Source organism: Oncorhynchus nerka, linkage group LG3 (genome assembly GCF_034236695.1).
Source record: "Oncorhynchus nerka isolate Pitt River linkage group LG3, Oner_Uvic_2.0, whole genome shotgun sequence".
Classification (NCBI taxonomy): Eukaryota; Metazoa; Chordata; class Actinopteri; order Salmoniformes; family Salmonidae; genus Oncorhynchus; species Oncorhynchus nerka.
Genome location: NC_088398.1, coordinates 6,940,399 through 6,964,177, shown reverse-complemented (window position 1 = coordinate 6,964,177; position 23,779 = coordinate 6,940,399). Strand labels below are relative to the sequence as shown.

The window sequence follows — 23,779 nt, the reverse complement described above, 5'->3', positions numbered from 1 at the left end:
GGGAGAAGGAGATAGTCAGGTGAGAGGAGGAGTGGATAAGAGAGATAGACAGGTGAGAGGAGGAATGGAGAAGAGGAGAGAAAGAGAGGAGAGTGAGAAGGAGATTGACAAGTGGAGAGGAGTGTAAAGGAGAGACAGGTGAGAGGAGGAGTGGAGAAGAGGAGAGACAGGTGAGGGGAGGAGTGGAGAAGGAGATTGACAGGTGAGAGGAGGAGTGGAGAAGGAGATAGACAGGTGAGAGGAGGAGTGGAGAAGAGAGAGACAGGTGAGAGGAGGAGTGGAGAAGGAGATTGACAGGTGAGAGGAGGAGTAGAGAGACAGGTGAGGAGTGGAGAAGGAGATAGACAGGTGAGAGGAGGTGGAGAAGGAGATTGACAGGTGAGAGGAGGAGGGAAGGAGATAGACAAGTGAGATGAGGAGTGGAGAAGAGAGAGACAGGTGAGAGGAGGAGTGTAGGAGATAGACAGGTGAGAAGAGGAGTGGAGGAGACAGGTGAGAGGAGGGGTGGAGAAGACAAGAGACAGGTGAGAGGAAGAGTGTAGAAGGAGATAGACAAGTGAGAGGAGGAGTGGAGAAGAGGAGAGACAGGTGAGGGGAGGAGTGGAGAAGGAGATAGACAGGTGAGGAGGAGTGGGAAGGAGATTGACAAGTGAGAGGAGGAGTGGAGAAGGGAGAGACAGGTGAGAGGAGGTGGAGAAGGAGATAGACAGGTGAGAGGAGGAGTGGAGAAGGAGAGAAAGGTGATAGGAGGAGTGGAGAAGGAGATAGACATGTGAGAAGAGGGTGGAGAAGACAGGAGACAGGGTGAGAGGAGGGGGGTGGAGAAGGAGAGAGACAGGTGAGAGGGGTGGAGAAGGAGATAGACAGGTGAGAGGAGGAGTGGAGAAGACATGAGACAGGTGAGAGGAGGGGTGGAGAAGGAGATAGACAGGTGAGAGGAGGAGTGGAGGAGGAGTGGAGAAGGAGATAGACAGGTGAGAGGAGGAGTGGAGAAGGAGATTGACAAGTGAGAGGAGGAGTGGAGAAGGAGATTGACAAGTGAGAGGAGGAGTGGAGAAGGGAGAGACAGGTGAGGGGAGGAGTGGAGAAGGAGACAGACAGGTGAGAGGAGGAGTGGAGAAGGAGACAGACAGGTGAGAGGAGGAGTGGATAAGGAGATAGACAGGTGAGAGGAGGAGTGGAGAAGAGGAGAGAAAGGTGAGAGGAGGAGTGGAGAAGGAGATTGACAGGTGAGAGGAGGAGTGTAAAGGGAGAGACAGGTGAGAGGAGGAGTGGAGAAGAGGAGAGACAGGTGAGGGGAGGAGTGGAGAAGGAGATTGACAGGTGAGAGGAGGAGTGAAGGAGATAGACAGGTGAGAGGAGGAGTGGAGAAGGAGATAGACAGGTGAGAGGAGGAGTGGAGAAGAGGAGAGAAAGGTGATAGGAGGAGTGGAGAAGGAGATTGACAGGTGAGAGGAGGAGTGTAGAAGGTAGAGACAGGTGAGGGGAGGAGTGGAGAAGGAGATAGACAGGTGAGAGGAGGAGTGGAGAAGGAGATTGACAGGTGAGAGGAGGAGTGAAGAGGAGGACAGGTGAGGGGAGGAGTGGAGAAGGAGATTGACAGGTGAGAGGAGGAGTGGAGAAGGAGATAGACAGGTGAGAGGAGGAGTGGAGAAGGAGATAGACAGGTGAGAGGAGGAGTGTAGAAGGGAGAGACAGGTGAGGGGAGGAGTGGAGAAGGAGATAGACAGGTGAGAGGAGGAGTGGAGAAGGAGATAGACAGGTGAGAGGAGGAGTGTAGAAGGGAGAGACAGGTGAGGGGAGGAGTGGAGAAGGAGATTGACAGGTGAGAGGAGGAGTGGAGAAGGAGATTGACAAGTGAGAGGAGGAGTGGAGAAGGAGATAGACAAGTGAGAGGAGGAGTGGAGAAGAGAGAGACAGGTGAGAGGAGGAGGAGGAGGGAGAAGGAGATAGACAGGTGAGAGGAGGAGTGGAGAAGGAGATAGACAGGTGAGAGGAGGTGAAGGAGATTGAGTGAGAGGAGGAGAGAGGAGATTGACAAGTGAGAGGAGGTGTAGAAGGGAGAGACAGGTGAGAGGAAGAGTGGAGAAGGAGATAGACAAGTGAGAGGAGGAGTGGAGAAGAGAGAGACAGGTGAGAGGAGGAGTGGAGGAGGAGTGGAGAAGGAGATAGACAGGTGAGAGGAGGAGTGGAGAAGGAGATAGACAGGTGAGAGGAGGAGTGGAGAAGGAGATTGACAAGTGAGAGGAGGAGTGGAGAAGGAGATTGACAAGTGAGAGGAGGAGTGTAGAAGGGAGAGACAGGTGAGGAGGAGTAGTAGAGGAGAGAGAAAGGTGATAGGAGAGTGGAGAAGGAGACATGTGAGAAGAGGTGGAGAAGACAGGATACAGGTGAGAGGAGGGTGGAGAAGGAGATAGACAGGTGAGAGGAGGAGTGGAGAAGACATGAGACAGGTGAGAGGAGGGGTGGAGAAGGAGATAGACAGGTGAGAGGAGGAGTGGAGGAGGAGTGGAGAAGGAGATAGACAGGTGAGAGGAGGAGTGGAGAAGGAGATAGACAGGTGAGAGGAGGAGTGGAGAAGGAGATTGACAAGGAGGAGTGTAGAAGGGAGAGACAGGTGAGGGGAGGAGTGGAGAAGGAGACAGACAGGTGAGAGGAGGAGTGGAGAAGGAGATAGACAGGTGAGAGGAGGAGTGGATAAGGATATAGACAGGTGAGAGGAGGAGTGGAGAAGAGGAGAGAAAGGTGAGAGGAGGAGTGGAGAAGGAGATTGACAAGTGAGAGGAGGAGTGTAAAGGGAGAGACAGGTGAGAGGAGGAGTGGAGAAGAGGAGAGACAGGTGAGGGGAGGAGTGGAGAAGGAGATTGACAGGTGAGAGGAGGAGTGGATAAGGAGATAGACAGGTGAGAGGAGGAGTGGAGAAGGAGATAGACAGGTGAGAGGAGGAGTGGAGAAGAGGAGAGAAAGGTGATAGGAGGAGTGGAGAAGGAGATTGACAGGTGAGAGGAGGAGTGTAGAAGGTAGAGACAGGTGAGGGGAGGAGTGGAGAAGGAGATAGACAGGTGAGAGGAGGAGTGGAGAAGGAGATTGACAGGTGAGAGGAGGAGTGGAGAAGAGGAGAGACAGGTGAGGGGAGGAGTGGAGAAGGAGATTGACAGGTGAGAGGAGGAGTGGAGAAGGAGATAGACAGGTGAGAGGAGGAGGACAAGGAGATAGGAGGAGGAGTGTAGAAGGAGATAGACAGGTGAGAGGAGGAGTGGAGAAGAGGAGAGACAGGTGAGGGGAGGAGTGGAGAAGGAGATAGACAGGTGAGAGGAGGAGTGGAGAAGGAGATTGACAAGTGAGAGGAGGAGTGGAGAAGGAGATTGACAAGTGAGAGGAGGAGGGAGAAGGAGCGACAGGTGAGGGGAGGAGTGGAGAAGGAGACAGACAGGTGAGAGGAGGAGTGGAGAAGAGACAGGTGAGAGGAGGAGTGGATAAGGATATAGACAGGTGAGAGGAGGAATGGAGAAGAGGAGAGAAAGGTGAGAGGAGGAGTGGAGAAGGAGATTGACAAGTGAGAGGAGGAGTGTAAAGGGAGAGACAGGTGAGAGGAGGAGTGGAGAAGAGGAGAGACAGGTGAGGGGAGGAGTGGAGAAGGAGATTGACAGGTGAGAGGAGGAGTGGATAAGGAGATAGACAGGTGAGAGGAGGAGTGGAGAAGAGGAGAGAAAGGTGAGAGGAGGAGTGGAGAAGGAGATTGACAGGTGAGAGGAGGAGTGTAGAAGGAGAGACAGGTGAGGGAGGAGTGGAGAAGGAGATAGACAGGTGAGAGGAGGAGTGGAGAAGGAGATTGACAGGTGAGAGGAGGTAGAGACAGGTGAGGGGAGGAGTGGAGAAGGAGATAGACAGGTGAGAGGAGGAGTGGAGAAGGAGATTGAGGGAGAAGGGAGAGACAGGTGAGAGGAGGAGGAGAAGAGAGAGACAGGTGAGAGGAGGAGAGGAGGAGAGAGAAGGAGGAGTGGAGAAGGAGATAGACAGGAGAAGAGGAGGAGAAGACAGGAGGCAGGTGAGAGGAGGGGTGGAGAAGGAGATTGACAGGTGAGAGGAGGAGTGAGAAGACAGGAGAGGTGAGAGGAGGGTGAGAAGGAGATAGACAGGTGAGAGGAGGAGGGAGAAGGAGATAGACAGGTGAGAGGAGGAGTGGAGAAGGAGAGACAGGTGAGAGGAGGAGTGGAGAAGGAGATAGACAGGTGAGAGGAGAGAAGGAGAGACAGGTGAGAGGAGTGGGAGATAGACAGGTGAGAGGAGGAGTGGAGAAGGAGATAGACAGGTGAGGAGGAGGAGAGAGAAAGGTGATTGGAGAAGAGATTGACAGGTGAGAGAGGAGGAGTAGGAGAAGGAGAGGAGACAGACAGGTGAGAGGAGGAGTGGAGAAGGAGATTGACAGGTGAGAGGAGGAGTGGAGAAGAGGAGAGACAGGTGAGGGGAGGAGTGGAGAAGGAGATTGACAGGTGAGAGGAGGAGTGGAGAAGGAGATAGACAGGTGAGAGGAGGAGTGGACAAGGAGATAGACAGGTGAGAGGAGGAGTGTAGAAGGAGATAGACAAGTGAGAGGAGGAGTGGAGAAGAGGAGAGACAGGTGAGGGGAGGAGTGGAGAAGGAGATAGACAGGTGAGAGGAGGAGTGGACAAGGAGATAGACAGGTGAGAGGAGGAGTGGAGAAGGAGATTGACAAGTGAGAGGAGGAGTGGAGAAGGAGATTGACAAGTGAGAGGAGGAGTGTAGAAGGGAGAGACAGGTGAGGGGAGGAGTGGAGAAGGAGACAGACAGGTGAGAGGAGGAGTGGAGAAGGAGATAGTCAGGTGAGAGGAGGAGTGGATAAGGATATAGACAGGTGAGAGGAGGAATGGAGAAGAGGAGAGAAAGGTGAGAGGAGGAGTGGAGAAGGAGATTGACAAGTGAGAGGAGGAGTGTAAAGGGAGAGACAGGTGAGAGGAGGAGTGGAGAAGAGGAGAGACAGGTGAGGGGAGGAGTGGAGAAGGAGATTGACAGGTGAGAGGAGGAGTGGATAAGGAGATAGACAGGTGAGAGGAGGAGTGGAGAAGAGGAGAGAAAGGTGATAGGAGGAGTGGAGAAGGAGATTGACAGGTGAGAGGAGGAGTAGAAGGTAGAGACAGGTGAGGGAGGAGTGGAGAAGGAGATAGACAGGTGAGAGGAGGAGGAGAAGGAGATTGAGGTGAGAGGAGGAGTGGGAGAAGAGGAGAGACAGGTGAGGAGATAGAGGTGAGAGGAGGAGTGGAGGAGTGGAGAAGGGAGAGACAGGTGAGAGGAGGAGTGGAGAAGAGAGAGACAGGTGAGAGGAGGAGTGTAGTAGAGGAGAGAAAGGTGATAGGAGGAGTGGAGAAGGAGATAGACATGTGAGAAGAGGAGTGGAGAAGACAGGAGACAGGTGAGAGGAGGGGTGGAGAAGGAGATAGACAGGTGAGAGGAGGAGTGGAGAAGACATGAGACAGGTGAGAGGAGGGGTGGAGAAGGAGATAGACAGGTGAGAGGAGGAGTGGAGGAGGAGTGGAGAAGGAGATAGACAGGTGAGAGGAGGAGTGTAGAAGGGAGAGACAGGTGAGGGGAGGAGTGGAGAAGGAGATAGACAGGTGAGAGGAGGAGTGGAGAAGGAGATAGACAGGTGAGAGGAGTGGATAAGGAGATAGACAGGTGAGAGGAGGAGTGGAGAAGAGGAGAGAAAGGTGATAGGAGGAGTGGAGAAGGAGATAGACAGGTGAGAGGAGGAGTGGAGAAGGAGATTGACAAGTGAGAGGAGGAGTGGAGAAGGGAGAGACAGGTGAGGGGAGGAGTGGAGAAGAGGAGAGACAGGTAAGGTAGATAGTGACAGAAAGATAGGTACAGTAGGTATCATATTCATGATACAACACAGACAGACAGACAGAAAAATAAACAAACAGACTGAAAAAACAATCCTTTCCTCACCGAAGAGCTGTTGTCGTAGCACCTCGCTTTCAGTGAGGGGGTGTGCCAGGATGGGGGTGCCCAGTGCTGCCCCTGGGTAGGGCAGGCGGGCCAGGGGAGACCCTGACGCCAACGGGTCCATCAGGGGGTGCACCCCGCCCGCCGCTAGGGGCCAATGATGTAACAGGAAACACAAGGAGATATTTAATAAGAGTCACAGCATCAATAACCATGTTAACATCAACATCTGTATCAGACAGGAAGAGCTTTCTCAGGTCCAGCTCAAAAGAGCACTAAATAGTAGTGTGTAGATCATAGTACAAGATCACAACTGTGAGCAGCAGTGGGTACCTGTGTCTTGCTGGTGCAGGTGCAGGTGGGAGTGGATGTGTGAGTGCTGGTGATGATGAGGCGTGACGTTCAACATCTGAAGACGCCCCGGAATCTCTCCTCCTCCTCCACTTCCACCACTTCCTCCACTTCCATTGCTTCCCCCTCTTTCTCTTTCTCTCTCTCGCTCCCTCTCCCTCTCTCGTCCCCTCTCTCCACCGGCTGGCAGCCCCGCTCTGTCTCGCTCTCTTTCTCTCTCCCTCTCTCCACTCCTCTCTCTCTCAGATGTGGTGGGGGAGCGAGTGAGAGGGGGGTAGGTCTCGGGAGGGGCGGTCACCGGGGCAGGTGGGGGGTGAGATGGGGGGAGGGAGCTGGGAAAGGAGTGCGGTGCGGGATGATGGAGGGATGAAACAGGGTTGGAGGAGGGTGGAGGAGGAGCGGGCAGAGGTGCAGCTACGGGCACTGGGGGTGGAGGGGCTGGTGCAGGTGCAGGGTGAGAGGGGAGCGAGGGAGGAAGCAGGGAGAAGGGGGAGGGTTGGAGAGGGACTGAGGGGCGGGAGGAGGGTTAGGGAGGCGACTCACTGGGGCTAACGCTGGGTTCTGGAGGGGCGGTGGAGGGGGTGGAGGAGCCTGGGGAGGGGGTGCCATAAATGGCCACCTCACCTCCACCCCTCCCCCAGCAGTAGGGAGTGAGCATGTGCATGAGCGTGTGCGTGGGCATGCGAGTGGGAGTGGGCGAGGGCGAGAGCCGTAGGATCTCCCAAGGAGCCCGGCTGGTACACCCTGTCCTCACTCTTAAACTCAAACCCCGGCTTCATGCGCTCACGGTGGGCTGCCACTGCATGGGGAAACCCCATCCCCCCTAACCCTGCACCCCCCATCCCCCCATGTCCTCCTCCATGCCCCCCTGGCCCTCCCTCCATACTGCCCCCATAGAGGAAACCCAAGATGGCTGCCGCTGTGGCTGCATCAGCAGGCATGTGATGTGGGTGGGCCAGAGCATGGTTCTGGAACTGGGGGAGGAAGAAGGAGGGGTGGACATGGGGGTGGCCATGAGGGTGGCCATGATGGTGGACATGCGGGTGTTGGCGACTAGCCCCGAGGGGGGACATGGCGTGGGGCCGGGCGTACTCGCTCAGGGTCCGCAGTGCCGGGGTGTCAGGGCCCAGGTACGGCCCTCCTAACCCGATCCCCAGAGCCCCCTGTGGGCCAACCACCGTTGAACCCCCCATTGACTGCATGAGGAGGGAGTGTGGGATGTGTTGAGAGAGGGAGGGGTGGAGGTGGGAGTGGTGGAGGTGAGCGTGGGGGTGAGGGTGGGAGTGGTGCTGCTGGGGGTGAGGTTGAGGGTGAGACCCAGGGTTTGAAGAAGAGTTAGGGTCGAGGAGGATGGAGGAGGAGGGGAAGAAGAGAGAGGATCCCTGGCGTTGTATATTTGCATTGTTATTGTCCTTCTGTTGCTGCAGGGAAAGAGGGAGCATTTAAAGAGACAAAAAGGAGAAGGAAATTGAGCATTGTGTCCCTCTCCCTCGCTCATCGCCTCCCCTCCCTGCCTCATTATACTCACTTGTAGATGCCTCTCCAGGTCCCGCTCCCTCTCTCTCTCCCTCTCTCGTTCCCGCTCTTTCTCCCTCAGGTCTCTGGCCCTCTGCTCCACCTCTCTCCGGGCTCTCTCGATCACCTCGTTCCTCTTCTTCCACAGTTTGGAGCCGTCCAGAGGGACAAAGAGAACGTCGCTGCGGGCGCAGGAGTTTCCACTGCCCCGATCTAGAACCCTGTGGAACCTAGAACAACATCAGCAAAATATAACCAATTTATGCATCGGATTTTGTTCCCATATGATGATACTATCTTCATTATCTGGCAATGTCTTCTGTGACAGGTGTTGTTGTCTTTGATATACTGTAGTCCTGTCTACAAAACATCTTCTGTGATGGGTGTTGTTGTCTTTGATATACTGTAGTCCTGTCTACAAAACATCTTCTGTGATGGGTGTTGTTGTCTTTGATATACTGTAGTCCTGTCTACAAAACATCTTCTGTGATGGGTGTTGTTGTCTTTGATATACTATAGTCCTGTCTACAAAACATCTTCTGTGATGGGTGTTGTTGTCTTTGATATACTATAGTCCTGTCTACAAAACATCTTCTGTGATGGGTGTTGTTGTCTTTGATATACTATAGTCCTGTCTACAAAACATCTTCTGTGATGGGTGTTGTTGTCTTTGATATACTGTAGTCCTGTCTACAAAACATCTTCTGTGATGGGTGTTGTTGTCTTTGATATACTGTAGTCCTGTCTACAAAACCTCTTCTGTGACAGGTGTTGTTGTCTTTGATATACTGTAGGCCTGTCTACAAAACATCTTCTGTGACAGGTGTTGTTGTCTTTGATATACTGTAGTCCTGTCTACAAAACATCTTCTGTGATGGGTGTTGTTGTCTTTGATATACTGTAGGCTGGGTGTTGTTGTCTTTGATATACTGTAGGCCTGTCTACAAAACATCTTCTGTGACAGGTGTTGTTGTCTTTGATATACTGTAGGCCTGTCTACAAAACATCTTCTGTGATGGGTGTTGTTGTCTTTGATATACTGTAGGCTTGTCTACAAAACATATTCTGTGATGGGTGGTGTTGTCTTTGATATACTGTAGGCCTGTCTACAAAACATCTTCTGTGACAGGAATACATTTCTCAGCCCCTTTATCTAGAAATAATATCTGACATATTATGATAAGTGCCAGTGACAAAAACAGAGATAAAACCACATAAATCAGTTGTTAGAACTTGTTAGCGTGACATATGATGGATCCCTTCTGTTGCTATGACACCTGTCCCATCTCACCGTGCTGATTGGCTGGCGTGGATCGGAATGTCCACCGGCTTGGGCTCAGGGGAGGGGCTTCTCAAAACAGGAGGTGGGCTTTCACTCTCCTCCCTCTCCTCTATTGGTTCCTCCTTGATGACAGGTGGGGGAGGTGGACCTGTGGAAGAATCAGAATGCCCATCTCTAGGAAGTGAGGAGCTACAGCCAGGGGCCGAAGTGCCATTGTTGTTGCCGGGGTTACTAAGAGGTGGGGGTCCTTTTGAGGCGTTTTGAGGTGAGAGGGACTGAGAGAGAGAGTTGGTATGGCTGCTGCCACTGCTACTGTTACTATTGCTGTTAGTCGGGACCAGGTTGTTCCCACTGTTCCCATTGGAGTGGTAGGGGCCGCTGAAGGGGGCGTGGCTGTTCAAAGTGCTGTGGAAGGGTGAGGGCCGACAGCCAGGTGACACACCTGAACCAGGAAGTGACATGTTGGCCCCGGAGGACGAGCCTGGCGGGTAGGAAGGAAACCCTCCCATCTGATTGGTCGAGGGGCTTAGTAAAGGAGAGAGGGGTGTTGCAGGAGTCTGATTGGAGGAAGAATAATTTGCCGGACGAACGTGATTGGGTCCCAGGCCGGAGGGGGTTGGGGCTGAGCAAGGGAGGTTTGGGGAGGGGGAGAGGGGGAGGAGGTGGCGGAGGAGGGTAAGGAGCATTCGGAGGGTGTCCATGAGGAGTGGAGGAGGAAGAAGAGGGAGAAAGGGACGGGGTTGGGGGACCGCCACGGTTTTGGTAGAGAGACGACTCTCGCTGGTTAGTGTCCCTCTCTCGGTCCCTGTCTCTGGGCTGCTGGGCTGGAAAGTGGGGGTGGGGGATCTGAGGTCCACCTGGGTAGTCTCGGCCCAGGTTTGGAGTCATTCCGGGAGGGCTGGGGTACTCGCGGGCCGGGCCGGTGGAGGGTGGGCCACCAGGGGGATAGTCCTTGGCCCCAGGAGGGTACTCTCTATGGAAGTGTTCTGATCCAGAGGGGGGACTGTGCCTTGTCTGTGCCTGGTCCATCGATGGGGGTAGTCTCGTTTGGAGGCGCTTTGAGGATGTGGGTGGGGGGTAGGGTAGGGTGGCTGGGGTTGTTTTGGGGTGAGGAAGGGGGTCGCGGTTTAGCATGGGGGCTGCAGGTAACCCACTGGTCGAGCTTGAGGGGTTTCCTAGGGGGAGGCGGTTATTATTGGGGTTACCATTGCCCCCACCTCTCTCATCTGGCCCCCAAACTCGCCCCACCGCCCCCCTCTTTGTCTCTGGGGTGCCCCCTTCCTCCCCCAGCACCAGTGGGTCCAAACTCCCTGTTCTGATTCTCATTACGATTCAGTAAAGGAAACTCCCTTCCTCCTACATCCCTCTCTCCCTCCCTCTCCCTCTCTCTATCCCTCTCTCTTTCTCTGAACACCCCCGGTCCAAATTCTCTTCCCCAGGACCCATGGGGGTCTCTCACAGAGCCCTGAGGTCCCAGGCCTGGGTACTCCCGGTTCTGACCCCCAAACTCCCTCCCTTGGACCCCATTAGGACCCCCCATCCCACCAGAAGTGCTGCTGTTACTACCACTAATAGCCGAGAAATCCCTACCTATCTCCCTCCCCCCATACTCCACCCTCACTCCCCCTCTCTCCCTCTCGCCGGCCGCCCCCCTCTCCCTTTCCCCTCCCCCGGAAGCATACCTGGGGAGGTACTCCTTGTGGGGGTGGGGGAGGTAAGGGGGGTGGGAGGAGGACGAATGACGGGAGGAAGGGGGGTTGTAGACGGATGGCAGTTGCTGCTGCTGCACTGGGGGTTGGTGCTGCGGCTGGTGAGCGTGGTGGTTACCAGAGTAACGGGTGTAGCCCCAGCTCCCCTGGCAACCGGTTGCAGTGCCTCCCTGCCATCCGGTGGGGCTGTAGTGGTGGGGGTGGGGCGGTGGCTGGGAGGGGGGTAATGGGCTGGTTTGGGGCAACAGAGAGGGAGGAGCCGTCTTGTTGTCAATCAGTTTCTCACCTTTCTCCATTTTCTCTCTCTCTACTTTGACTTCTGAGGGCAGGTTCTGCCCCCCTAGTTCTAAGGGTTTCAGCGCTGGTGGAGGAGGAAGGGGTGGTGGAGGGGGGTGTGGAATGTTGGGGTTGCCGTGGGGATAGTCTCCCCCGGCGACAGTTGCCTTGGTCACGCACTGAGCTTTAGCTTTGGAGTTAATTCGATTGCCACTGTGCACAGTGTCAGCGCTGGCCGGTCCATACTCCATCTTGCTTACCAGCTTGGAGTCCTGTGAGAAATAGGACTTCCTGCCACTATTGCTGTCATTGGCTGAATCCCCTGCTCCGCGGAGAGAGGGAACAGGAGCAGAGGAAGAGATGGAGGAGGATGGCAGCTTCAGAGAAGGGCTGTCCTCTATTCCTCCATCCTTCCTTTCTCCATCCCCGCAAGACTCATCCCCTCTCCCCTCTCTGGCTGCCCTCCTTTCCTCTCCTCCTGTCTTCCCCACTCCTCCCTCTTTCCTTTTCTCCCGTTCCCCCTCTCCTTGCTTTGGTGAGTCTGGACCATCAGAGTCAGAGTCTAAACTGGCTGGAGGGGAGGCAGAGAGACTCGGGGAGGAAGATCTATTGTCCTGGTCGATGTCCCGCCCACTGCTCAGACTATTGGCCAAGCTCCCTACAACTGAGCTCCTGCTGCCCTGGGATTGACCATCCTCGTTGTCACTGTCACGTGACTGTCTGGGAGCCGAGGGTGGGGGCGGTATAGTGGGGGGAGTACTGTCAGTTGAATGAGTTGAAGTCGGTGGGTTGGTGACAGAGGAAGAATCCTGATGACATAAGGTGAATATGAGGAAAGTATATATTAATTAAATGTTGACATTAAAACATCCTAATTCAACCTAGTGGTGCAGTTCAACATCACATTACACTAACCTGGACTTTCTGCCTCTTTGGTGGAGGCACAAGTTCCTCCGCTTCACTCTCTGACGAATCATGGCCTTGCGATCTGTGATTGAAGCGACTGACAGCCAATTCCTCACCAGCAGCTCTTTGCTAAGATACAGAATATGCATGCATATCATTTTTTAAAGTAAGAAAGACAAACTCAACGAGAGATGACACTGCAGGTAAAAGCAGTATAAAACACTACAATTGTACATATAAGGTAATCATGGTGGTGATGACTCATACAGGCACGCACACACGGCTTCATTAAGGCTTACATGTAGATCAGTATCTAATAACTGACAGCCTCTTCTCTCACTCACACACATGTACACACACACACAGACACACACACACACACACACACATACACTCTTGGCCAAAAGTTTTGAGAATGACACAAATATACATTTTCACAAAGTCTGCTGCCTCAGTTTGTATGATGGCAATTTGCATATACTCCAGAATGTTATGAAGAGTGATCAGACGAATAGCAATTAATTGCAAAGTCCCTCTTTGCCATGCAAAAACATTTCCACTGCATTTCAGCCCTGCCACAAAAGGACCAGCAGACATCATATCAGTGATTCTCTCGTTAACACAGGTGTGAGTGTTGACAAGGCTGGAGATCACTCTGTCATGCTGATTGAGTTCGAATAACAGACTGGAAGCTTCAAAAGGAAGGTGGTGCTTGGAATCATTGTTCTTCCTCTTTCAACCATGGTTACCTGCAAGGAAACACATGCCGTCATCATTGCTTTGCACAAAAAGGGCTTCACAGGCAAGGATATTGCTGCCAGTAAGATTACACCTAAATCAACCATTTATCAGATCATCAAGAACTTCAAGGACAGCGGTTCAATTGTTGTGAAGAAGGCTTCAGGGCGCCCAAGAAAGTCCAGCAAGCGCCAGGACCGTCTCCTAAAGTTGATTCAACTGCGGGATTGGAGCACCACCAGTACAGAGCTTGCTCAGGAATGGCATCAGGCAGGTGTGAGTGCATCTGCACGCACAGTGAGGTGAAGACTTTTGGAGGATGGCCTGGTGTCAAGAAGGGCAGCAAAGAAGCCACTTCTATCCAGGAAAAACATCACAGACAGACTGATATTCTGCAAAAGGCACAGGGATTGGACTGCTGAGGACTGGTGGTAAAGTAATTTTCTCTGATGAATCCCGTTTCCGATTGTTTGGGGCATCCGGAAAAAAGCTTGTCTGGAGAAGACAAGGTGAGCGCTACCATCATTCCTGTGTCATGCCAACAGTAATGCATCTTGAGACCATTCATGTGTGGGGTTGCTTCTCAGCCAGGGGAGTGGGCTCACTCACAATTTTGCCTAAGAACACAGCCATGAATAAGGAATGGTACCAACACATCCTCAGAGAGAAACTTCTCCCAACCATCCAGGAACAGTTTGGTGACAAACAATGCCTTTTCCAGCATGATGGAGCACCTTGCCATAAGGCAAAAGTGATAACTTAGTGGCTCGGGAATAAAACATTGATATTTTGGGTCCATGGTCAGGAAACTCCCCAGACCTTAATCCCATTGAGAACTTGTGGTCAATCCTCAAGAGGCGGGTGGACAAACAAAAACCCACAAATTCTGACAAACTCCAAGCATTGATTATGCAAGAATGGGCTGCCATCAGTCAGGATGTGGCCCAGAAGTTAATTGACAGCATGCCAGGGCGGATTGCAGAGGTATTGCAAAAGAAGGGTCAACACTGCAAATATTGACTCTTTGCATCAACTTGTAATGCAACTTGTAATTGTCAATAAATGCCTTTGACACTTATGAAATTTTTGTAATTATACTTCAGTATTCCATAGTAACATCTGACAAAAAATATCTAAAGACACCAAGGCAGCAGACTTTGTGAAAATGTATATTTGTGTCATTCTCAAAACTTTTGGCCACGACTGTACAGCTAACCTTGTGGGGCCACACAATTCAGTCCCATTCAAAATCCTATTTTCCCTAAAACCCTAGCCCTAACCCGTACTCTTACTCTTACCCTAACCTTAACCCAAAAACCTAACCTTAACCCTAAACCTAACACTAGCTCCTAAACCTTAACGCAATTCTAACCCTAACAATAATTCTAACCCTAACCCTAAACCCCCTAGAAATAGCATTTGTCCCCAGTTGGTACCCACAAGAATAGTTAAACACATCCACACACTTTACGATAGACAAATCTAGATGGAAGGACTACATGACAAACAAAGCCAAAAGGAGAAAGAGACTGCCATTACTAGAGACATAGAGGGACAACATTACAAGAGTTTCTTAGGGAGAACACAGGAAAGAACAGACATAAAACATGACAGGTTCTCACCGCCTGCCTGTCGTTTCGTTCTGCACGAGAAGGGCTGGGATGCGGGCGTCTACCCCTCCTCTCCTCGTTGCTTCCCCCCCGCCTCCGCCCACTGCGCATTGGCATCTGAACCGCCAGGGGTGGAAGGGGCAAGAAGGAGAAAAGGAGAGAGAAGGAACAAATGAAGAGAGAGAAGGGGAAATGGGTTATGAGTGGGATAAAAGGGGGTAGAGGTGGGTAAAGGGGGTAGAGGTGGGTAAAGATGGGTAGAGGTGGGTAAAGGGGGTTGAGGGGTGTAGAGGGAGGTAAATGGGGTCGAGGGGGTAGAGGGTGGTAAAGGGGTGTAGATGGAGGTAAATGGGGGTCGGGGGTAGAGGGTGGTAAAGGGGTCAAAGCAATAAGTAAAGAGAACAGTAGAGGACAAAACCAAGGAGTGAGAAAGGGGAGAGGGGGAAAGTGAGGGATAGAAGGGATCAGGGAAGGGTAAGGTGTAACGAAGGATGATGAAATAGGGAGGGGCAGGAATGAGGGAGAAAGGAGAAAGGATCAGTGATGGGTAGGGGGGTAAGAGCATGAGGAGGGAAAGGAGAGAGGATCAGTGATGGGTAGGGGGGTAAGAGCATGAGGATGGAAAAGAAAAAGTGTCAGTAATGGGTAGGGGGGTAAGAGCATGAGGAGGGAAAGGAGAGAGGATCAGTGATGGGTAGGGGGGTAAGAGCATGAGGAGGGAAAGGATAGAGGATCAGTGATGGGTAGGGAGGGGGCAGGAATGAGGGAGAAAGGAGAGAGGATCAGTGATGGGTAGGGGGTAAGAGCATGAGGAGGGAAAGGAGAGAGGATCAGTGATGGGTAGGGGGGTAAGAGCATGAGGAGGGAAAGGAGAGAGGATCAGTGATGGGTAGGGGGGTAAGAGCATGAGGAGGGAAAGGAGAGGATCAGTGATGGGTAGAGGGGGTAAGAGCATGAGGAGGGAAAGGAGAGAGGATCAGTGATGGGTAGGGGGGTAAGAGCATGAGGAGGGAAAGGAGAGAGGATCAGTGATGGGTAGGGGGGTAAGAGCATGAGGAGGGAAAGGAGAGAGGATCAGTGATGGGTAGGTGGGGGTAAGAGCATGAGGAGGGAAAGGAGAGAGGATCAGTGATGGGTGGGGGAGGTAAGAGCATGAGGAGGGAAAGGAGAGAGGATCAGTGATGGGTAGGGGGAGGTAAGAGCATGAGGAGGGAAAGGAGAGAGGATCAGTGATGGGTGGGGAGGTAAGAGCATGAGGAGGGAAAGGAGAGAGGATCAGTGATGGGTAGGGGGGTAAGAGCATGAGGAGGGAAAGGAGAGAGGATCAGTGATGGGTAGGGGGGTAACAGCATGAGGATGGAAAAGAAAAGGGTCAGTAATGGGTAGGGGGGTAAGAGCATGAGGAGGGAAAGGAGAGAGGATCAGTGATGGGTAGTGATGGGGGGGGGGTAAGAGCATGAGGAGGGAAAGGAGAGAGGATCAGTGATGGGTGGGGAGGTAAGAGCATGAGGAGGGAAAGGAGAGAGGATCAGTGATGGGTGGGGGGGGGTAAGAGCATGAGGAGGGAAAGGATAGAGGATCCGTGATGGGTGGGGGGGGTAAGAGCATGAGGAGGGAAAGGAGAGAGGATCAGTGATGGGTGGGGAGGTAAGAGCATGAGGAGGGAAAGGAGAGAGGATCAGTGATGGGTGGGGGGGGTAAGAGCATGAGGAGGGAAAGGAGAGAGGATCAGTGATGGGTAGGGGGGTAACAGCATGAGGATGGAAAAGAAAAGGGTCAGTAATGGGTAGGGGGGGTAAGAGCATGAGGAGGGAAAGGAGAGAGGATCAGTGATGGGTAGGGGGGTAAGAGCATGAGGAGGGAAAGGATAGAGGATCAGTGATGGGTAGGGAGGGGCAGGAATGAGGGAGAAAGGAGAGAGGATCAGTGATGGGTAGGGGGGTAAGAGCATGAGGAGGGAAAGGAGAGAGGATCAGTGATGGGTAGGGGGGTAAGAGCATGAGGAGGAAAGGAGAGGATCAGTGATGGGTAGAGGGGGGGTAAGAGCATGAGGAGGGAAAGGAGAGATGATCAGTGATGGGTAGGGGGGTAAGAGCATGAGGAGGGAAAGGAGAGAGGATCAGTGATGGGTAGGGGAGGTAAGAGCATGAGGAGGGAAAGGGAGAGGATCAGTGATGGGTGGGGGAGGTAAGAGCATGAGGAGGGAAAGGAGAGAGGATCAGTGATGGGTAGGGGGGGGTAAGAGCATGAGGAGGGAAAGGAGAGAGGATCAGTGATGGGTAGGTGGGGGTAAGAGCATGAGGAGGGAAAGGAGAGAGGATCAGTGATGGGTAGGGGGGGGTAAGAGCATGAGGAGGGAAAGGAGAGAGGATCAGTGATGGGTGGGGGGTAAGAGCATGAGGAGGGAAAGGAGAGAGGATGGAGGGGAAAGATGATCAGTGATGGGTGGGGGGGGTAAGAGCATGAGGAGGGAAAGGAGAGATCAGTGATGGGTGGGGGGTAAGAGCATGAGGAGGGAAAGGAGAGGATCAGTGATGGGTGGGGGAGGTAAGAGCATGAGGAGGGAAAGGAGAGAGGATCAGTGATGGGTAGGGGGTAAGAGCATGAGGAGGGAAAGGAGAGAGGATCAGTGATGGGGGGTAAGAGGTGGAGGGTAAGAGCATGAGGGAGGGAAAGGAGAGAGGATCAGTGATGGGTAGGGGGGGGTAAGAGCATGAGGAGGGAAAGGAGAGAAGAGAAGAGGAATTGGGAGGGTAGAAAGCGGCAAGAACGACGATGTGAGAAGAGAACAGAGAGGAACAATTATGACATCAATGTCCACAAAGAATATACACACAGAATATACACACAGAATATCTTAACTTCAAAAGTCGTATTAATCTTAAATGATGTAAAATGTAACATCACAATCCATCTCTGTGCAATATAATACAACATATTAACAATAAACACATCTGCAATCTGACCCACACATGCACACTCAGCTACACAGGGGAACAAGGTAGAGATGAAGGAAGCCATTGAAACAGTTCATACCGATTCTTTGTGAGTTCGAGTTTTCATCGTTCCTCCTTTATGATGTCCATCCCTCCCCACAGGCCATAGCAGTGAATGAAGTGGTGTCCTTGTCTTTCTCTGTAGGACTGAAAATCACCTCACCACCATCTGAGCTTCTACAACCTGGAAAAAACACCACAATGATGAATTGTCTACCTAACCAGGCCAGTCTCATTGAATTAGGTAGCATCAGAAAACCCCATACAAATCATACAATAATACAACAACAATAAAACAACAGGTTATTTTACAGGACACGTTACAGTGCACCATCAATCATAATAACAAATGCTGTACACACATCGAAGGATAAATATTGAATAATCAATATCGAACAATAACATTACAACTAGAGTTATAGGCAATTCATTGCAACGGTGGACTGATGAACCTGGCATGGCTTTGAGTGCATGTACAGGTCAAGGATCCTCAACACAGTGATGCTACAGGAAAACCGATATCTGACTCATATCACACTTCAATACTGAATGGATGCATTGATGAGTAATACACTGCAGTTCAGTTCATTCAGAAGAATCACAGTTAAAGGAAAACTCCACCCGAAAACAATATTTTGGTATTTGTTACATTAGTCCATTGTTTATATAGTCCCACAATTAATATAGTCCCATTTTGATTCATACCACCAATTCAACAATGGACTACTGAAAAAAATACCAAAATATTGTTTTGGGTGGAGTTTTCCTTTAAGGACATGGAACCTGTACACAGATGTATAGATACTGTTGTGTATGACAATAAACACATTTGGAAGAAAATATTGTGTGCAGATTATTCCCTTATGCTGATGAACATTGAATACTGTTCAGCACCTTCCCAAAGCAATTGGATGCGTGTATATGTTCTAGTCTTTATCAGCCTATCAGAACCCACTAAGGTGTTGTTTAAACCTGGGTCAGAAAGAGTTTAAGCTGTTATAGCCATCTCAAGGGCTATCCCAGAGCCACATTAGCCCCTTACCTACCCTACAGGAGCTCAGCCCAGACCCAAACCCGCATGGGGTTAAAAAGAGCCCAGACCCAGACCTGCATGGGGTTAAAAAGAGCCCAGCCCCAGACCCAAACCTGCATGGGGTTAAAAAGAGCCCAGACCCAAACCTGCACGGGGTTAACAGTCTGATAATTCATTCATTCATAGATCTAGAGCTGGGAATTGCCAGGGACAATATTATCATCATACTTAGGTGCCAATACAATATGTATTGCGATTCTCACAATTCTATGTTTTGTGTATCGATACTGTGATTTTATTGCGATTTGATGTTCCAAAAATATTGCTCACCATATCTCTGCTGCAAAGAGACAAGAGAGCATGAGAAAACGAGTTTTGATCAGTCATGGGAAAATAATATTGCAATATTGTCAAAACGATGCGATACGATATATCATCAAAAATAATATTCCAACATGTAACTGATCTTCCCCCCATCACTAATAGATACAGGTAATTGACCATGACATGCAACATATATGTCCAACTCATTCACCCATTCATTCATTAGGGTAGTAGACTATGAAATATGACACAGGTTTTACATGTCCAACTCATTCACCCCTTCATTCATTAGGGTAGTAGACTATGAAATATGACACAGGTTTTACATGTCCAACTCATTCACCCATTCATTCATTAGGGTAGTAGACTATGAAATATGACACAGGTTTTACATGTCCAACTCATTCACCCCTTCATTCATTAGGGTAGTAGACTATGAAATATGACACAGGTTTTACAAGTCCAACTCATTCACCCCTTCATTCATTAGGGTAGTAGACTATGAAATATGACACAGGTTTTACATGTCCAACTCATTCACCCCTTCATTCATTAGGGTAGTAGACTATGAAATATGACACAGGTTTTACAAGTCCAACTCATTCACCCCTTCATTCATTAGGGTAGTAGACTATGAAATATGACACAGGTTTTACATGTCCAACTCATTCACCCCTTCATTCATTAGGGTAGTAGACTATGAAATATGACACAGGTTTTACAAGTCCAACTCATTCACCCCTTCATTCATTAGGGTAGTAGACTATGAAATATGACACAGGTTTTACATGTCCAACTCATTCACCCCTTCATTCATTAGGGTAGTAGACTATGAAATATGACACAGGTTTTACAAGTCCAACTCATTCACCCCTTCATTCATTAGGGTAGTAGACTATGAAATATGACACAGGTTTTACATGTCCAACTCATTCACCCCTTCATTCATTAGGGTAGTAGACTATGAAATATGACACAGGTTTTACATGTCCAACTCATTCACCCATTCACCCAGTCAAGCTCATGTGTACTGAATGAGGATATAAATAGAACAGTGGCACACTGGGTGATATAAAGGGATATATTTAGCCAGGTAGTTAGCACTGACAATGGAAGGCCTTGTGTTCAACCCATCGAGCAGTAAAGACACAGATGCAGTGTGTGGTGGCACCATTACTACATATATGAATTATTAGTGCATACTGCATATGTTGACTTATTCAAACACTCACACACTTTATACAAAAAGTTACAGCTGTTAGTTGCAGATTCACACACAGAAACACACATTGAATAGTAGTGTATAGTCACTTGGCATGAATTCAACATCAGGCGAGTGTGTGTCACCAACTGGCTTTGAACCTGGACTAAGCTCCACAAGACTGTGTTATCCTGCTGAGCTAAAGCCTAGGCATTAGCCCGGAGAGCTAACACAAGTCCACGTCTCAGACGAGGCTACTTATCAGTCGTCAAGCTATCTTGGTTCACAGAACCCCCTCCTTTACACGTGCAATGTGCATAGCGCTATAGTGACTTTTCCCATAGACATGTTGTCTTCTATATTGCAGTAGTTAAAGAATTCACAATTCCACACACTCAATGATAAACATTGAGCCATTACTTGTGCTATGAAATCAATATTTGGGGAGTGTAGGCCTATGGGCCCAATGTAAAGCAGAGGAGGGAGGCTATGGATCCCAATGACACATAGATACTGTATACAGTCAGTGTATATCTTAGTCACAGGTGGCTGGCTGCTACTATTCATGGTTTAATTTGCTGGTCCCTGGCTGTGGTCCATCAACACTAAAAGCCAACATAGCATTTACCATAGCTTATAATAATCAAACAATGTATAGCAATGGTGAAACACACACACACATATGTGCACATGAACTGTTTCTCGCTCTCACACACATGAATGCATTAAAATGAAATATGTGATGCATCGCAGCATGTCTTTAGCCCGTGTAAGTATGCAGTTACACAGCTCACATCACCGACAGACACCGAGAAGCAGGCACCGACAAGCAGGTTCTCTTTCTCCTTTCTTCTCCCGCTACTGTTATTGATACACATGCAGATGCGACCGGCTCTGCTATTCTGTACAACAAGCGAGCTACATCGGAATAGACTAGACCGACGATGTAGACGCTATGTGTAATAGCACATATAGGCTAACACTGATAATGCAGAACAGAATGGGTCCTGTGTCTATCTATGCCTGTTGTGTTTCTCCCATACCGTACTGTTTTTTTCTTCATGTCTTGAAAAAATAATTCGGAATAGAATGGCGAATGCCATTCTTCACCGAGACGCCTTTTCTCGTTGGAATGTGAGTGCGTCTGTTGTGCGTTGTAACCTAACACACATTTTACCCGGGCATGAATTACACATAACGCATGATCGTTAACGCACAAAGAAAGGGGAGGGAAGACACAAACGTGGCCAACAAGAATAGCAAAAATATATAAGCATCCATTTTCCCTTCTCCTTACCTATGATATCCAGCGATGCGTGTCCCCTTTCACTCTCCCTTTCTTTAACCGTCTCTCTCGGTTTATACTGTACGTTGACATGCACACATAGGGGCAGCACGCGCACCTATAAACATAGGCTGCTGGATCATATTGCAACGGTTCCGCAAATAATGCAGAATGTTCTCTCTCCTTCCCAAATCGTTGCAGGAAAAAACGGGGTGCCGCTGAAGACTGTACGAATTGATGCGTACGTTTGCCTCTTCCCCACCCCCTTCTCCCCCTTCTCTTTCTCCCCCTTCCTCCGTCAAGACGACTTGCACTTTTTGCCGTCGGTACAGTCACAAAATCTACTGAGGGCGAGCAAGGGATGCACTTCGAGGAAGAGAGAAAGAGAGGGCGAGGAGGGCGTGATTTGCATATTCTTAAGGAATGGGGGAGCGAGAAGAAAGGGAGGCAGGGAGAAGGAAGAGGCGCAGAGGGCCAACACTCAGAAGAGGGGAGGGAAGGAGAGAAGTCCCTTTTTCAGTTGTATCTTCCCCCACTCCAACGTAGGATCACTGTGCATTAGCCCACTATAAGCTACTGTGCATGGATCCTTTATACACACAATAACTCAGCTTACAGAATCTTACCTTCTCTCCCTTTGTTCTAAAACTTCTCCCCGTCATTCTATTGATAGGCAAATGGCTACAGCATGCAGCCCAACGTGTAGTCAAACAGCATCGAACTGAATAATGCCATTATAGCCTAGATAATAGTGAATTCTCAAAGTTTCCGTGTCCATTCTAGTCATACCTAGAACGGAGTTCTTCTTTGAGTGTATAAACCTTTCCCCTAAAACCTAGGCTGAGGCCTACCCCGTTTCTTCTCATTCCACCTCTCTCTACCTCTCTCTTTTACTCTGCACAGTGTCGGGGGAGCTAGCTACAGTGTGATCAGTCAAGCGGTTCTGCAAACCACCTCCCTACTCTCTCCTTTCGTTTTTCTTCCCCCTTTACACAGCCCCCTATCCCGTCCCCTATTGTGTAGTAACCATAGTAACCATGTGAAGAAGCGATCTACTGCGCTTGTGCGCCTTTTACCTTCACGTGAAAAGGCCACGTCTCGCGCTCCCTCTGCTGCTACATTTAGAACATGCAATGGATATACCTGCAACAATTTATATAACAGTGTAGGTACAGTTGATACATTGTTAATATGATGCAGCTTGTGACTGCATATAGTGCGCATTACACGTGTCAGCCACGCCAGGGTCTTATTTAGGATGCAATTTTACAGAGCTTTCAGATATTGAACACAATTATATATTTAATTAAGAATGGGTAAATGTGGCAGCCCAATGCATTTCTACCTGCAAAGTTTTAAACGTTCCATCCCATTGAATGTGCCCCATGTGAAAGTAGTGACATAGAGAAGATACAGTAGCCAATATAGCCAGTCTAAAGTAGAGCTTTCATTTTAATGATTAAAACACACACATATATATATATATATATATATCCCATACAAAACACAGACACAATTGTGGCTGATGTTTACATCATACGTGTTCATATCTTTATTGATTGGAGGGTTTCTGTGGTAAACATGTGGGTGGTAACAGACACTTATGTGGCAGGCTTTTAAATGAAGTGGTAACTGAAAGGTTGCCTAACATGGAAGGGCGGGAGGAAAGGGGAAGGGTTGGGCAATTGAGGAAATTGAGATGAGAAAACTGAGGTAAAGGGGAGGAGAAAAGAGAGGGATGGAAAATAACGTCTTATTCAGTCTGTCTGTCTCTCTGTCCTTACAAACATATGTCTGTCTGACCTATCTGTCTGAAGGACTCATTGTAGGTAGTTATGTATATCTGTCTGTGGACATCTGTCAGTCCATCTGTGCCCTGCAGTGATGTGATGTGTGTCTGTGATTCTGTGTCAGTGTCCGTCAACCCAGAGGAGTCTTAGAGGGCGGCGGGGTTCCGGAAGTTGTGCCCTGCGAAGCGAGCCTGGTCCCCTAACTCCTCCTCAATCCTAAGAGAGGATAAAGACAACAAGAGAAAGAGAACAACAGAAGAATTCAGAGAGGAACAGACAGAGAGACAGTTATACAGAGTCATACAGCAACAACCACACACAGTGAGTAGGGTACCAACCTCATGAGTTGATTGTATTTGGCCAGCCGCTCTGATCGACAGGGAGCTCCAGTCTTGATTTGTCCAGTGCAGAGGCCCACCACCAGATCAGCAATGAAGGTGTCCTCTGTCTCACCTGAGCGGTGGCTCACCATCACCCCCCAGCCATTCTCCTGAGCCAGCTTACACCTGGAGGACAGACAGAGAGACATACACAGAGAGACAGACAGAGAGGGAGAGAGAGAGACAGAGACAGATACAGAGATAGAGGGAGAGATACAGAGAGAGAGAGAGAGAGAGAGACAGCGACAGATACAGAGATGGACAGAGAGGGAGAGATACAGAGAGAGAGGGGGAGAGATACAGAGAGAGAGGGAGAGATACAGAGAGAGGGGAGAGATACAGAGAGAGAGAGAGAGAGATACAGAGAGAGAGAGAGAGATACAGAGAGAGAGAGAGAGAGATACAGGGGGAGAGATACA

At 50.1% G+C, this 23,779-nt stretch overlaps 1 protein-coding gene and 1 pseudogene across 1 annotated transcript in view; both read right to left on the bottom strand.

Moving 5' to 3' along the window:
* The window catches only part of LOC115142097 (atrophin-1-like), a 45,217-nt pseudogene extending 23,781 nt beyond the window's left edge, over nt 1–21,436 (bottom strand).
* Nucleotides 21,437–22,713: 1,277 nt separating this feature from the next.
* LOC115142093 (gamma-enolase-like) overlaps nt 22,714–23,779 on the bottom strand; it is a 20,684-nt gene continuing 19,618 nt past the window's right edge. The window contains exons 10-11 of the mRNA XM_065007687.1: nt 23,319–23,486; nt 22,714–23,196 (exon numbers count right to left, since the gene is read on the bottom strand). Of these exons, the coding sequence (XP_064863759.1) occupies nt 23,127–23,196; nt 23,319–23,486 (238 nt within the window). The 3' untranslated portion in view covers nt 22,714–23,126. The remainder of the gene's footprint in view (nt 23,197–23,318; nt 23,487–23,779) is intronic.